At 44.5% G+C, this 15,064-nt stretch overlaps 2 protein-coding genes across 4 annotated transcripts in view; one reads left to right on the forward strand and one right to left on the reverse strand.

Moving 5' to 3' along the window:
- Positions 1–601: 601 nt before the first annotated feature.
- LOC114877710 lies at positions 602–1,321 on the reverse strand (the record flags this gene model as incomplete). The annotated part of the gene is given in 5 exon segments (XM_046288968.1): positions 602–662; positions 697–739; positions 742–809; positions 811–1,134; positions 1,176–1,321. Coding segments are annotated over 5 exon segments (642 nt in total), but the record flags the coding sequence as incomplete, so codon positions are not given.
- The window catches only part of LOC114877712 (protein grainyhead), a 52,611-nt gene continuing 38,771 nt past the window's right edge, over positions 1,225–15,064 (forward strand). For all 3 annotated transcript variants that reach the window (XM_029190646.2, XM_029190647.2, XM_029190648.2), the window contains exon 1: positions 1,225–1,728. The gene's annotated coding sequence lies outside the window, so the exon portion shown is untranslated. The remainder of the gene's footprint in view (positions 1,729–15,064) is intronic.

The raw sequence follows: 15,064 nt of genomic DNA on the forward strand, positions 1-15,064 counted from the left end.
TAGACGCGACGCGACGTGCGTGTACGCAGGCGCCCGAGTGTGCGGAGATGCGTGTATGCGTTACAGGTAGACGACGACGGGGTAAAAGAGCGCGCACGAGACGCGGACGCGGACCGTCAAGAGAGTAGCGCGTATCAAAACGCGTATGGCGGCGGTCCCAGCTCCCGAAGTGCGAGCGAGACGGGACGAGGTTAGAGGTTCGGGTAGGGAGAGAGGCGGGCCCCGGCACACGTAGCTCGCTCCCGTGTGTGCCCGCTCGGTGGAGCGCCCGCGCGCCACACGCACTCATACCGACGTACCGAACCGTGTCTGGTCTACGGGGCACACGGGTAAAGCTCACACTTACCTGACAAGATGTAAGTTCAGAAACTGGAAGGTGCCACTTCTGCACAGTCCAATACAAGACACCGAACCGGAAAGTTCGTCCCGAAAATTAGTCGGCGTGCGCGATATACGCGGTACGCTCGTCGGCGACGACGACCACGACAGCTCAGGGATTAGGACAGTGCGCGGAGGTGGAAGGTGGAGGTGGTATTCCTTAGCTTGTTCGGAGGCACTGAAAAGAGGAAGTTGAGTTAAATAAGAAAAATAAGAAGATAAGGAGGAGGTGGTGGAGGAGGAGGAGGAGGAAGAAAGAGAAAAAGGGAGAGAACGACGAGGCGTAGAAGGTAGTGCGGTTAGACTCTGATCGGAGAAGGGTGAAGAAGCTGGAGGTGGAGGAAGAAGAAACGGAGAAGGAGGAGGTGGAGGTGGTGGTAGCGGCGACGGCCGGAGGAGGAGGAGGAGAAGAAGGTGGAGGATGAGAAAGACGCAGGAGGCGGCGGTGAAGGCGGAGGCACGATAACGAAATAAGCAGAGATACGTGAAAACGTATCGGGACACGGAGAGTGACTGTGAGGAGGAAGAAAACGCGTCGCGGGACCACGTCGTCGATCGACCTCCAAACAGTGGACAAAGAAAAAGTAATTATACGTACCATCGTTTTTCATTGACGTGCACCGAAAGGGCTGTGCTGTTTGTTGAACCGCGGGAAACGTTCGATTCGGCGACACCGCAGCGATCGTCCACCCAACGAACTTGCACTTTTTCGATATGCCCGTTCGATAATCGAATCGATACCGAACGTGACTCTTCTCGGTTCACGATATTCATCGAGCGCCAATCACAGACGTCACCAGTCATCTCGTTCGTCTCGATCGCGTAACGAGTTAACGATGCTGTTTCGCCGCGCAGACGCTCCGTCGACGAGCAGGACGATGATGAAGACAACGAAGACGATGATCGTCGAGAGGCATCGTATACGTATTGGATGATTATCATATTAATGAATGCACGTCGCAACGACTCGACAAGCCAGTTTGCAAGATAGTCGACGAGGTGGAGCTTCGTCGTGCACGGGCTCGAAAATTTCCGGTAATACAGTGACTTTTTCATCGTGCCATCTGTTGGAGAAAAAGACGTAACGATACATTCGACAGTGCGCGAGTGTTTTTCGAAAGAAACAGTGACAAAAGTGGACAACATATTCGTGTACCGACGAAAAGACCAGAAAAACGACCAGTGTCTGTGTTCATTTTATCGTCGTCTGGAAACTACGGGTATTCGAACATTTCTGTACGCGAGGAATATGTTGTACCAGGATAAACAATCCCGATATTGATCTACAGGCATGTCTCGTCGGATCGGTATCTTCGGACGCTGACATCGTTCGTCCAGAAAAGTGTAACCGTGAGTGTACTTTAACATTAATCCGATAGTAAGATTTCTCGAGATAGATTAAGTTTAAATTGACGCAACGACAATTTACCGTTCGACGCGTTGTCGGAAGTCAGTCTCGAAGCCACGTAACCTCTCTTTTTAAACGTAAACGATTTTGGCGCGAGTGATCGTTCCGTAATGGTATCCCGTTTCCAGGATGTTTTTCAATCGTACTTTGTCAGTTTCACGTACGCGATTTGCCACAAACGTTTTCAGTGAAGTTTTTCGATACTTTTTTCTCTTTTTATCGACGAGTCTCGCTTACTCACCGTGTACGTCCTGTTTTCGACAGCTCGTGTTTCCAGCACTGACGAATATTCTTCTTTCACGAAAACATAGGAAAACTGTTTGCACCGACCACGGTTAGACTCTACGTGACAGTTTTGAGGAAATTATTCTGATTCACTTCGAAGTTCGACGAAAAAAGTATCAACAAGGAACGCTTGCATCGTGACGACGCGTCGTACCGCGCGATTTAAGGGAAACCCCCAATTGCGCAGAATCGTTGATCACGTGACTTCTTTTTCTCGTTTCGCGGGAATCGTGAAGTATTTTGAATCACGCGCGCGCGGGACGAAATTTACGCGTCGAATACAACGTTAAATCCTTGTTTACTTCTTCATGGAATCTAGCGATTTCAAAGAGACTAGTTTCGATGAATTCCCTTTCCATGTTCATGTATTATTGATTAATGCTCGTATGGTTAACGGAGCTAGCTCGTCTCTCGAACTCGTCGGCATTTTTATGGTATTCGAGTGTCGCGTGTACACGCTTTCCCACGATAACCCTGTTCGAAACGACCAACATCGTGGAAAAACAGCTCTTCCCTGATAAAAATGTTATAGATAATGCGCATGACGTAAGTGAACTTCCGTTTAACGTTCCATCGAATGATTCCCAATTTTTCATATCCTTATCGCCGTCATGTTTCACGCGACTGAAATTTAAATATGTTATTTTGTTGTTATGTAAATTTCAAGAAAAACCTACTGTGTTTAGCTTGTTCGTTTTACAACGAAATATATAATTTCGTATTTATATCCTTGCATGTTTAGTGCCGAATTTTAATGGGTCTGAAGAATATGGAATTTTTTTCAAAAAGAAATCTAAAGACAAGTTTCACAGCAGTATAGTATTTTATTAGATTTAATATAGTACGTGTACTTTAGCCCAAAGGCAAAACGTACATTGGAAGCATTTCGTGCCTGTCTGTCCGTCAAACGATGACCCTTTGCTAGTGCCCAGCTTATGTAGAGTCCGCACAAAACGGAAAGCCCGAAATGGGGGTCTGAATTTCCCATGGGTAGCGCCTAATTATGTCCATGGGACACTCGTTCCATTATGGTATTCGCATTGAGCATTTGCTAGTTACCCTTTTATGCTAAGTGAGAGGAGAGCCAGTGGATGACCCTTGGAATGGGTGACCGCTCCTGGACGGTCTGGCCTGCTGGACACTTTCCTGACCATCCTTGTACCCACGAAGACCCGCAGGTTCTCCTCCTTCTATAGGGTGTCTTCTAAATATATCTAACGCGTCCTCGCACCTGGTCGAACTAAATTTCATATCAACAACCATTATTCGTAGGAAAATTAATTAATTTCAAGGGTAATTAAGCGTTGATTAAGAGGGTGAGTTTCTGTCGCTGATGTCCATATTCTATTGAATCATTCTGTACTGTAATGGGTTAAATATGAATCTATTTTCATTTGAAAAATCCATCCAGTAAATTCTTTAATATCAGCAGTTATAAAAGAACCAACATAATATTATAGAAGGACATTGTCCTAAAGTAGAAAAAAATCACAACGTTTATCTTCGATAGAAACGGTTCAGCCTCGTTTCGAGCGATTTACACGACAAACAGCGCGGACGAACATTCCCCGGTGCAATTAAACCGATTACGAAAAGACGTAGCGGTATTTCGCGATCGGGAACGCAAACGCAGAGAGTTTAACGAGCGGGTAATGGGCCACCCTGTATGCAGGTAGACGCGCGAGGAACCCACAAGCGGGTAAACGTACGTTGAAGCATGCTCTTGGCGGGCGATGAAAAAAGCAGCAGAATAAATCGTGATTTCGCTGCGGGGACACGTACGACGATCGAGTGCACCGGTAAAAGGTCCCCGCTGCGGTGTCGAACGATCATAAACAGCCACCGTTTAATCGACAATTAGCCTGAAAAGGGTGATCAACCGCGTCGTTCGAACCGCGGGATAATCGTTGCAACGGTACGATGCACGCCGCGACGCGACGCGTATCGTAACGCTCGTGAACGCTTGATGGAGCTATAAAACCGTATTAAGATTAACCGTTGCTCGCGAATTGCGTAAGGACATCAAACGGAATTAGAGTTACCAGAGAGGATCTAGGTCTGAATAGTGCAGCTACAAGTTTTACTTTTAAATCTTGTAAGAAGTTGGCTGTGAAAAATGAAAAATTTTAGAAAAATAGAAATTTTAAGTGAACTTACCGATCCATAGTTTTCATCAGGACGGATGAAATTTTCTCAGGCTACCTGAAAATTTACAGTTTCCTAAATGTAATCTTTTCCTGATTGCGGTGAAACTGGGCGCGTAAATTGAAACGTCGAGCAACGCGAGATTGCGCGGACAGAAGAGGTCTGAAGCTTCCAATAATTGGTATCGAGACACCGGTAATAGGCTCGAAACTCGCGTTATCGCTCGTTTAAGATGCTCATGTCTCGAATGGTACAGCGATAAAGAGAAAATACAGCAATTAACGCGGCGCGGCGGGCGGATAACCAGGAGTTTCGCGGATCGCGCTCGATCCACTAGTGTTTATCAGGCCAGCAGGAAAAAACAGTGAATAGGCAAACCGAACGTGTAAATTGTATTAGCCGTGTGTTTTATAGTCTGCTAATTAAACGGGTTCACTACCGGATGAAACGCGGTTGAAATACGACAATGACCAGGGACGAGATTATGCAAAAGGGATCGCGTGAAAAGCGGCAAACCAGTTTTACCTTTATCGTGAAAACGCTCTTCCACTGTGGTTACTCGTTTGAAAAAGAAGGAAAAACATAAGTATCGTTACGTTGATTGGGTAAACGTTTTGCATTAAGAATTTCGTGGAATCGCGTGATTAACCGAGCGAAAACGACCCTCTCTATTGAGTATGTATCGGGAAAGAAACGACGCGGAGAATCACGCGAAAGCATATTAACGAGGGATTAACGGATATACGTGTTTAAGTTGTTAGGACACTCGTTCCTGTGAATCGCAGGAAGGGTTGACCGTTTTAACCCTCTTGGATCCGTCTGTCTCACGCGATGCCTTTCACAATGATTTATTTCCTACCAACGTATATCTTTTATACAAATATTATTTAAAGTAACAGGATTATGATAATTACTCGTAATAAATACACTGTAATTTAAAATTATTCACAAACGTGTAAGATGAAAAAAGTTTCCAAAAGTAATATCCCAGTATCCAGTAGGGAATAAAGGGTATTGGGAAAAGAAAATCATAGAATGATTTTAAGCAAGCGTGCGTTTGATTTCGATATGCAAATTAACGGGTCGCTGTTGCGTGTCGCCGATAAATTGGACCGTGGAACATTTCCTTCTGTTCTCGTGAGACAGTCGACAATTTGATTTGCGCTAATAACACGATCGTTAACCCACTGAGAGGGATTCGAGCGAAGGGGGTTGCACGGGCGTTTTCTTTGCCTCGCTACTCTGCTCGCCACAATGGCCAATAATGGCGAGACGTTCTCGCTGAATGGCAGCGAAAGGAGGGTAAAAGAGCCGCGAGCTAAAAAGCACTCCCGTCGGGTATTGTCGAGCTGTTCGCTACTTACTGCGACCGTTCCTTTTCACCTCTTGTCTCAGCTTCCTACCATTATTTCCGGAACAACGGGACGCGACCCGACACTTTCCGCTTTGTGAATCCTCCGGCTCCCGGAAAAATCAACGTCCCTAGTTCGACTTAAAAATATCGATAAATCAATAGCCTCCTCGAGTCTTTATTCTTCCTAAAACGATCGATATCGAAACCGAGTGTCAGATGTATTTTTATATCCACCAGAAAAAGCGCAGATAATTGATTTGAATATCAGAGACTTCGATCGAATGCAACAAGCTGGCGGACTTTGAATCGTCCTCGGGAAGATATATCAGGCTCGCCTGTCTATGGACGACAAAAACGCTATAAAATATCGCTATAAGAATCCCGACGATCGTCAAAATATTCACGCGATTGAGATCCACGAGGGAGCATCATCGAAGGAAATAAACAAATACAAATGGACAGTCTGGCGATGTTGTGAAAATAGAAACAACACAGATACGATTTCGTGAAGATATCTCTCCTCTACGCGTCCGTTCATTACTTTATCATCCGCAAATCGTCCGACGAATTACCATATCATCCGTGAAATCGGGGGAAAAGAAGGAGTGCGATGGTAAAAAAGGAAAGAGGAGTAAAGAAAAGCATGCCCTCGATCACGAGATCGCGACAGGGAACGAGGAGAGGCGAAAAACGCGAGGGACATCCGCTCGCGATACTGTCACGCTAATTGCCTCGTCTGCTTGTTGGCGTGTTCGCGAGCGCAGAAAATTGCGTGAATATTATCGTGTTTGGTCCGTCCCGAGTACGGTCCGTCCATCGGACGCCATTCGCCGCGCGAGCTCGCGCGACCGCGCACGATCTTCGGCCCCTACCTTCTCTGCCTTCCTCGGCCAGAGAAGCACCTTTCACGAGCGGAGGAGAGTAATCGTGTGGTACCTTTGGGTGCCGCGTCTCGGCTTACCTGCCGCGAAGATTCCTGACTGTGGACGTGCGGTTATCACCTGGGACGCTGATGTTCCGACGAGGGGACGAGAGGGGACGAGAGGGAACAAGAGGACGAGGAACGAAGAAGGATAAATCCGCGCGAGAGGAAGAGACCGTTAGGTGGGTCAGGCTAACACGCTGACGGTCCTGAGAAACGACAAAAATTCCCTATCTTCTTTCGTTTCTGTTCGATGCTTCTTTCGCCACGACGGACGAAAAATCATCTTAACGAGGAACAATTTGTAACGAGAGGATTCTTGACGCGCGCTCCGTCCGCGTGGGAAAGCATCTCGAAAGCTTGACGCTGCGAAATGGCACTTTCCGCGCGACCACTTGTTCGGAACCGATGGAACTGATGGAACTGTCCGACGATACTCGCGTCGAGATTTCTTCTACCAGACCCGGCTTTTCGACGGGAACTTCGATGATGTAGGAAAACTTGATCTTCGCGGAAAGGTGTTTAGACGAAAAGAAGAGAAACTAGGAACCGTTAACCGGTTTCAATCGTCAGATATTTTGCAGATCGATACTTTTTCTCTGAGATCGAGGACGAAGAAGAAGACGAGCGTTAACGAGGAATGATTTGTCGAACGGCGGAAGCTGGCCCCGGGCTAAAATCCGCTCGAGACGTTACTCTCTTCCGATTATTCTTACAAAAATATGGTAATTAACGACTATAATTTATAGGATACATTAAAAAAAAGAATCAAATAGAAATCTTTAATCTATGCAATCTGGATTATATGTAGTTTCAGGTTTGCATTGGATTTAAAGAAGGATTTAAGTATAGGCGAGAGTTGAGGTTGCTTCTGAAAGGAATGTGTCATTATCCACGCTATAATTACAGTATTAATATAATATAAATGGTGGTGCGATGTGAATAGTGTAATTAGGTGTTCAGAATTGGAAAGGTTGGATTTGAAAGGAATGGTTGTGTCATAGACTGAGTATATTATTGCAAGGAAAACGATCCTGAACACTTAGCATCTCTCTTTTAATTACTTAAATTATTGAAATGAAATTTTCAATCTTTGATTCATACTGAAACGTAACAATGCTCAACTATTTTCCACTTAATTAACAATTTATCCGGATAACAAGCTCCGTAGCCATCGCGAGCCTCGTATCCCGGGGTTACTTCTCGTTCCTTGCAATCACTATATTATACTTATTACGATCGACACGAGCTTGAACCGCTGCGAAAACGACGCCCCACCCGTGGTGGTTCATCTTGTTCCGTTCTTCAACGAGAGAAACGAAGCCCCGGAGATGGAAGAGAGAAGAACGCCGCGTGCGATGATGTATCGGCCGTGGAATCGAGCTAATGGAAGGTCGCCATAGGGAGATTAGTTAACGGGCCACGGATGCGTATTCGGGATCATAATGCTTCGCTGGCTTCGAACTGGTTTCTGATACTCGAACCCTCCGCTACGGGTTCCTCCACGACCGGAGGAACGCGAACAAACAGAATCCAGAACACCTATGCGCTCTTCTTCGTGAATATTTTTGCTTTTCGATCATCGTTGCTTGCTATTGCTTTAAATTCAATTATACTAACCGTTAAAAAATAAATAAAGCGAAAAAATCTGATTTTTATTAAGCGCGTTACGACGCGACCCGGTGATTTCAATGCCTGCATAGGCGATGTCGTTCCAGTTTCGAACGGACCGCGTAAAAATTTGATAATAACACGTTATTTTTGCATCAATTAAACACGATACTTTGCTATTCAACGTTGCTGCTAACACGAATCTCGTTGCAAACTTATCGGCACATAGTTCCATAGAATTTCTTCTGTAACCCTTTTCCATCTGTTTCACCGTAGGTTTACACGACAAGAATGATTTATGGTTACAACGTTAGGAACAGCTGAAAAATTCGCCACGTTTTAGGGCAAATCTTTGCCGGAGTATCTACGCTTTCGTGCTCCAACATGATATATCGCGAGGCATTAACTGGCTGGACTTAATGTATGGTCGATCATAAATTGAATTGAAACGTTATCGTTTCGAAGGTGGATGCCATTAATCATTATAATATAATCAGATACGTGGCGACTAAGTACACCACCGCTCAAAAGTCTTACAGGGTTACTTATTACATTTTAGATAAACCCCAGAAACAAATGCTTTATCATTTCATTTTATTCCATAGTCGATGCATAAATTTAAGATTCTTTCAATCATTTTCTTATCAATATACTAATCAAGGCTTCTAATTAGGTATTTCCTGTAATTATTCCGCTGTTCTGACGATCAATATTTTCTTTCTCTCTTTTCTTTTCTGAAGAACTTTTGAACAGTGATGTACAAGTAACCGCGCTAGTTTTGACGAGGGAGCTACACATAAATCAGTAACCTGGCGACGATTCCGCGCGATCGAAGCTCAAGAAATACTTGATTCTCTCTTTTCTTGATCGATCGAGGCCGCGATTGGTATCGGGTAAAAGTGTACGCGGCAATTTCCGGAATAATGCTTCTCGGTGATCACGCGAAGCGATCGAAGGTAGCCGTATAACGAGTCGCGAGCTGCATTTGCCGTTCTTCTCGCCGTTTTATCGACGTCCGTAATTGTGTCGATTAATCCGGGGCCGGATTCCGCGCGATACGCCTGAATTTTCACGCCGTAATCGCGGCAACCTCCCCGTCTTTCCCGTACTTAAAATATTAATGCCGTTCAAAATGCAAATTCAATGAGCGTAGTCGAACTCCTAATGACGCGCTATTACGATCGTTTACCGCGCCAGCATATTAATCTTTCGAGCAAACGGTTCGATAATTACTCGAAACCGGAAGATACTATCTAAGGCGATCGAGGGCGACCGATTGCTAACGCGAATTCGTAAAATCCAGGCATCGAACATAAAACTACGTTGTGTTAACCCTTCAGATACGAAGCGATCGTTGCGTTATCAGTTATACGATAATTATCATAATCTATAAAGAAATTCTGTCATTTTATTTAATTTACTTGATCGCAACGGGGATGTTAACTCTGCTTTATGCTGGTCAAGTAAATATGTATTAATTTAATTAATTCGAGTACCTTGCTTGTGTACTTTGCTATTTTTCTCTTCGTTAATTAACTGACCAATTAAAACTTATTAGCTAATCAATGAGCTGGAACATGAGCATGGAATACTTTACGAGGAGTGCGCATCCTGATGGCACTACATTAGCTTCGATGCATCTTTAGAAGTCTTAGATAATGTTAAAGTATAGATTTATTAATTTTGTCATTTGTTCAATGAAAAATTTAAGTCTCCTGAATCTCAGCTCTATTACAGAAAAGAATTTTATAACCATTCGATTTACCTTTATGGTGGCTAGTCCAGGAAATTCGATCGATCAATTTCTAGCATTTGTAACGGTGTCGCGAGTTGTAAGAGGCTTGTCATTTTTCAAACGGAATCGCGAGTCCCGCCTCCGGACTCGTAATCTTTACTTTCGATCGCTACTTTCGAGCCGCCATCAATTAATTCGATCAGACGCTTCGAGGCAGACGGAGAGGATCGTATCGTCGAAATAGCAACTGATTAAATTTGCCTGGATCCCGTGATATTTCAAATAACTTACAATGCTGATGCATAACTCGAGCGGAAACGTCAAGGATCCAAAGAGCCGACAGTCTGACTGTTAAATACGTATCGATCAAACGATTACTTAAATTTTGAACGATACGCTTAGTTCTGACAAATCGCGAGGATATCGCGCGATCCTTTTACGGATCGAATACGTATGATAATCGTTCAGTCAGTTGAAGTGTTACCGTTTCGAACGAAAATTAACGAGCCTAACGACCTTCGATCCGCTCGATCGGAGTGCGTCAATATTTGCCAGCATCTCGTTTTTTCTTTTCGTTTCTTAACCGCAATTAATCAATCCCTGTTCCTCGAATTCGAAAAAATATTCACGATGTTTTCCTCGTTCAGAACGAAACCAGCTAGACAGACGCTGATGAAAAGTATTAAAATATACTCGCGTATGTTGATTAGAGACGGTGATTTGAACGGCGGGATAAGCGGGATCGTTCAAACTTCTCGTACAATATGATCTTTGAACTCTTTAACCCTTTAACCTATTGCACAAGATGAAACGGTCAGCTGCGATATATCGTATCCTCTTGACATATCGAGAGACCAGGAGCAGCGATGGTACCTGGAAACCGTCCAGGAAGAGCCGGCAGGATGAAGTTTACCGTGTAATTGCGATCGAACTTTCTTCCCTAAAGGTAATATCTTCGCGTTAGGTAACACGACGCGAAACGTGTTACTGCCTGACGACAACCCGCGTACTTACGTTTCTCAAATCGGTAGATATATCATCAGCAATAGCGAATTGAAAGAGCACGAATGTCAGTTGACCACGATACGTCTTGCCAATCGGTCTTAATTATTTCTCTGATCGTTCTATTAACATTTCGGTGCATCTTGTGTTAATTTTTCACTCGATTACCTTGGACGTAGATTCAAAATTCATCGGATAATTGTAAGTAATGAAATTTAATTTTCAAAACACTGAAACAAAGTTGCAGAGCAAAATTAATAGGATTACTCGAGGAAGTCGAAACTTAGTTTCCAAAGTCTAATCTTCGAAAGTATCTGTTCCCGAATGCTACAGATAAAGTAGGACGAATTTGCGACATCGTTAACGACAGGTTTCGCCACCGTGAAAAGAGAAATTAAAAAAAATGTTCATCGTTTCAAGCGGCGGTCAGGCTCGTAAAACCGTCTCCCCGTGACAGAGGAGCAAGGTAGAAAGAAAGATATACTTTAAGTATATTCGCAGTGTCGTTACGAGATTGCACGAGAAACAAGAGAGTTAGTATTATGAGTTTGCTTTGATTTAAAAGGACGTCGAACAAATCGACGCGGTTTCCACTTGTTGTGCAACAGTGTTTACGGGGGGACGCTATCCGTCGCGACGCGAATGAAATCATTAAACTCAGCCCGTTGTCGAACGCGTAAAGGATATAATATATTGGCCGGTAAATTTCTTCGCTGCGTTAAACGGAATGGTAATTATCGGTTTGTCTCGCGTGTAACGAGCCACTTTTCTTAACGTTCAGAAGCAACGATGACAGAAGGAATCGGTGATCGCGTTCGGAATGAAAATTTCATCGTTTTACTGCTTTCGACCACCTTGTTAAACCTCGCGGTTACCAATTAACGAAACTGGCATTCATAAAACAAGCGTGAAACCCCGTTCACAGATTACAAAACTCGTATGCAACAGCCTCTAATTAAATCATCGCAGTTTTCAATCGTCAACTTCGATCTAAACGGGAGAGATTTCTTTGTCGTTTAGAAAGCTGAATTTGTGTATAATTTTAAGAGGGACATTTGAATAGCGAATGGAGACAATGTTATACAACTAGTGCTGTACACTCGCGCTTCTAATAATTCAATTTCTAACCGGCCAATTTCGCTCACAAATCAAAATCAGAAACAGATACTTAAGCGTCGCGACGCCTGAAATAAATGCGAATCACTACAATTGACTCAGCCGAGAAGATCTATTAAGCAAACGGTCTATCGAGTGGCTGCACGAACGACAGACAGATAAACAGATCGACGTATTGTGTACCGAGACGGTCGCGTGTCTACACGTGTCTGAACACACACTGTTTGAAATTGTGTGCGTAATGGTCACACGCGAAGTCTCTGTTAACCGTGTGCCCACGTACGTACACGTACACGTTCACTCGATTCCTATAATGGGTATGCAAGTGGCGAAGCAGGTTCCATTCATTCATGTTCGGTGCGCACTAGTGGCCTACCATTTACAATTTCCCATTTACCATTTACCATTTACCATCCTCCTCGAACACTCGCGTCTAGTAGGTCTTTCTCGTTCCCCCTCGTTCCTGCTCGTTGCCCGCGTTCATGTCCGAGGTACAGACGGAGAGAAGGAGAACTGGTAAACGCGCGTCTACACACGCGAGATCAGCCTGCTGCACTCCGAGACAACGCTCGACTCGTTGTTACACCGGATGCAGATGGTCTCTCGTCTAGGGTTCTGTTACGATCGCATCCGTTAAATGGAAACGAGCATCTCCTGTTCCGAGGACTGCTACGAGGATCTCAATGGGCGTTCCGAAGGTGTTCGGTCCATTTTAAAGGATTCCGATTGACAGAAATTTAGTAGCAATTCTTCAATATAGACTTTTTTCATATTAAAATTCAGCGAATTAAGATTGAGGCTGTGTTTCCGAATGGCCCTACCAAAATTGAGAACTCAGACTCGGTATATCACCTAAATTGACTACAAGAAACTTAAAGTTGGTTTCAGAGCTGGATGCCTTACCGTTTTCGAGATATCGTGGTAAGGTTAGGTTAGATTAGGTTAGGTTCTGTGTATGCGCAGTATCGAATAGCGCATACCTAGTCCCAAAATTGTACAAAAATTTCTTACCACGATATCTCAAAAATGGTAGGACATCCAGCTCTGAAACCAATTTTAAACGGTTTCTGGTAGTCAATTTAAGTTATATACCGAAACTTATCCAAGATTGATAAGATGCAACTGCATTACGAACGTTTTTGACGCTCGTTGATTGGCCGGGTCGACGACACGACGACTTCCGTAACCGACGCACCAACAATAGAGCAAAAAGGCAGGAGCGCGATTCTGGAAACAGGAGACACCTCTTATTAACGCGCGATAACCAGCGCGGTGCGGCGCCGACAATGCGCCGCGCGGTTAAGGAAAAAGTGCACTCGCGTTGCACTCTGCGACCACTTAAACGAGCAATGTCACGCATCGAATCACCTCGAATCGTGCGTAACCGTGCTTGACTATCCGGATTTTTTACCGTTTCTTCGCTGCTACCTCTCTTTCTCCTCCGTTCGTGCCGCGACAGACGGCGGTTCATTGAATTATTTAATAGCGAGCAGGACGAAGGAGACACGAGGCTGATGGATCACCGTCGTTCGGGCACAACGATAACCGAACGAATCGCGATTCCAACGTTCGACCATGGTAGATCGCGACACGACGGAATTTCCTCTCGTTCGTTCGAGTTATCAGCGGGATCACCGGTCTCGTAGATTCTCGTTCAGTCATCGATTCGTTGCTGAAACGTGTCCGGTGTTTGAAACGTGGATCTCATAGTTCGTGGATCGAGTTGTGGCTCGATCGTCTGGTAATTGGAAATTTTTCCATTTGCATTTTCTAAATTTTCAGCTGTTCTTTCAAATTCCAGTAGTAGGTGTACCATTGCCCTATCAATTGCAATTGCAAAGAAAGGTTCGATGTTCCTGCGGAGGAAGAGTAGAAATAGAATTCGCGACGGGACAAGGCACAAAATATAAATTGAAAATCCTACGCAGACGTATTTTATGAATAATGGAAATGAAGTGCAAATAAATGCACGGGCCTCGCGGTAAAGTAACAAAAGTATATAGGAAACACAAGTGCCATAGATCTTAACAGGTCGACGTACCCTTTTATGCACACACAAAGATAAAGAACGTTGCTCCCCAACGAGCACGAATATTTATACATTCGTGGCCATAGAAATGCTTACACGACTACAGATACTATTATGTTTTTTCTATACAATTATTAATATTCATTTTGCAAAGTATCTCTAGCGTAAGAAATAATTTTTATTAAAAATTGCTTCTGATTTTGGTTCGAAGGATCTTTGAATTGAATTTCCTCGACTTTACTTCACATTTTCGGTTTATTATTAAACATAGAATCAGCCTGTGGCCGGCTGTGGTCATTGGTTCCGCAGTAACCAGTATAATTCCATGTTTGGTAGCCGCACGAGCGAGACCAAGTACGCTCGGTCAGAAGCGTTCGTCGTTAGCCTAATCGTCTGGAAACCTGTTCCCCGGTAAACATCTCAGGCTCCCTCGTACTCTTAATTAGATTCGCGTTATACACCCCTCTCGCCGGGCGCTCGTTAATATTTTTCCACGGGGGCTATCATTGGCCGCGTTATCTGCCAGTCGGAACGAATTAACCAAGAAACTCGGTCGCAGAAACGTCCATCGAGATAACCTTCTCGCCGATCCCGGTTAAGCGGTCGTATCGATCAAGCGACGACGACGAGCGGTAAGAGAACCGGCAAGAATAACAAGAAACGTCGAATGAATAAAGAAAGAAAATCAGCCAATAATCATGAGTCCTGGATATCCAAAGAGTGCCCCTCGTTTCTCGCTGAGAGTAAGAAAAAACACGCGCCACGTGAAAGTGGTACGAAGAGGAGGTTCGGTCGCTTTCCAATGTCTGGCACACCCGAGAGGACTCGATTTGCTAATTAGCGGCCACGTCGGAGCTAATTAATTCCAGAGGAGCAGGTCGAGCGTTCTCGGAGAATCGGGCCGCGGCATTTTCAGGAGGGTTGTTCGGTACACGCACGCGTCGCGCGACAATGAGAGACAATAGAGTCTCTCGTCGAGGCTTTCCTCGCTCATAGAGGTGCACGGAGGTGTGAAAGAGGATAATAATATAGAGTTACTCTCCGGGGAATATTTCATATCGATGCATCCCCGCCTCCTT

The sequence above is a fragment of the Osmia bicornis genome, chromosome 15 (genome assembly GCF_907164935.1).
Source record: "Osmia bicornis bicornis chromosome 15, iOsmBic2.1, whole genome shotgun sequence".
In the NCBI taxonomy this organism is placed as follows: Eukaryota; Metazoa; Arthropoda; class Insecta; order Hymenoptera; family Megachilidae; genus Osmia; species Osmia bicornis.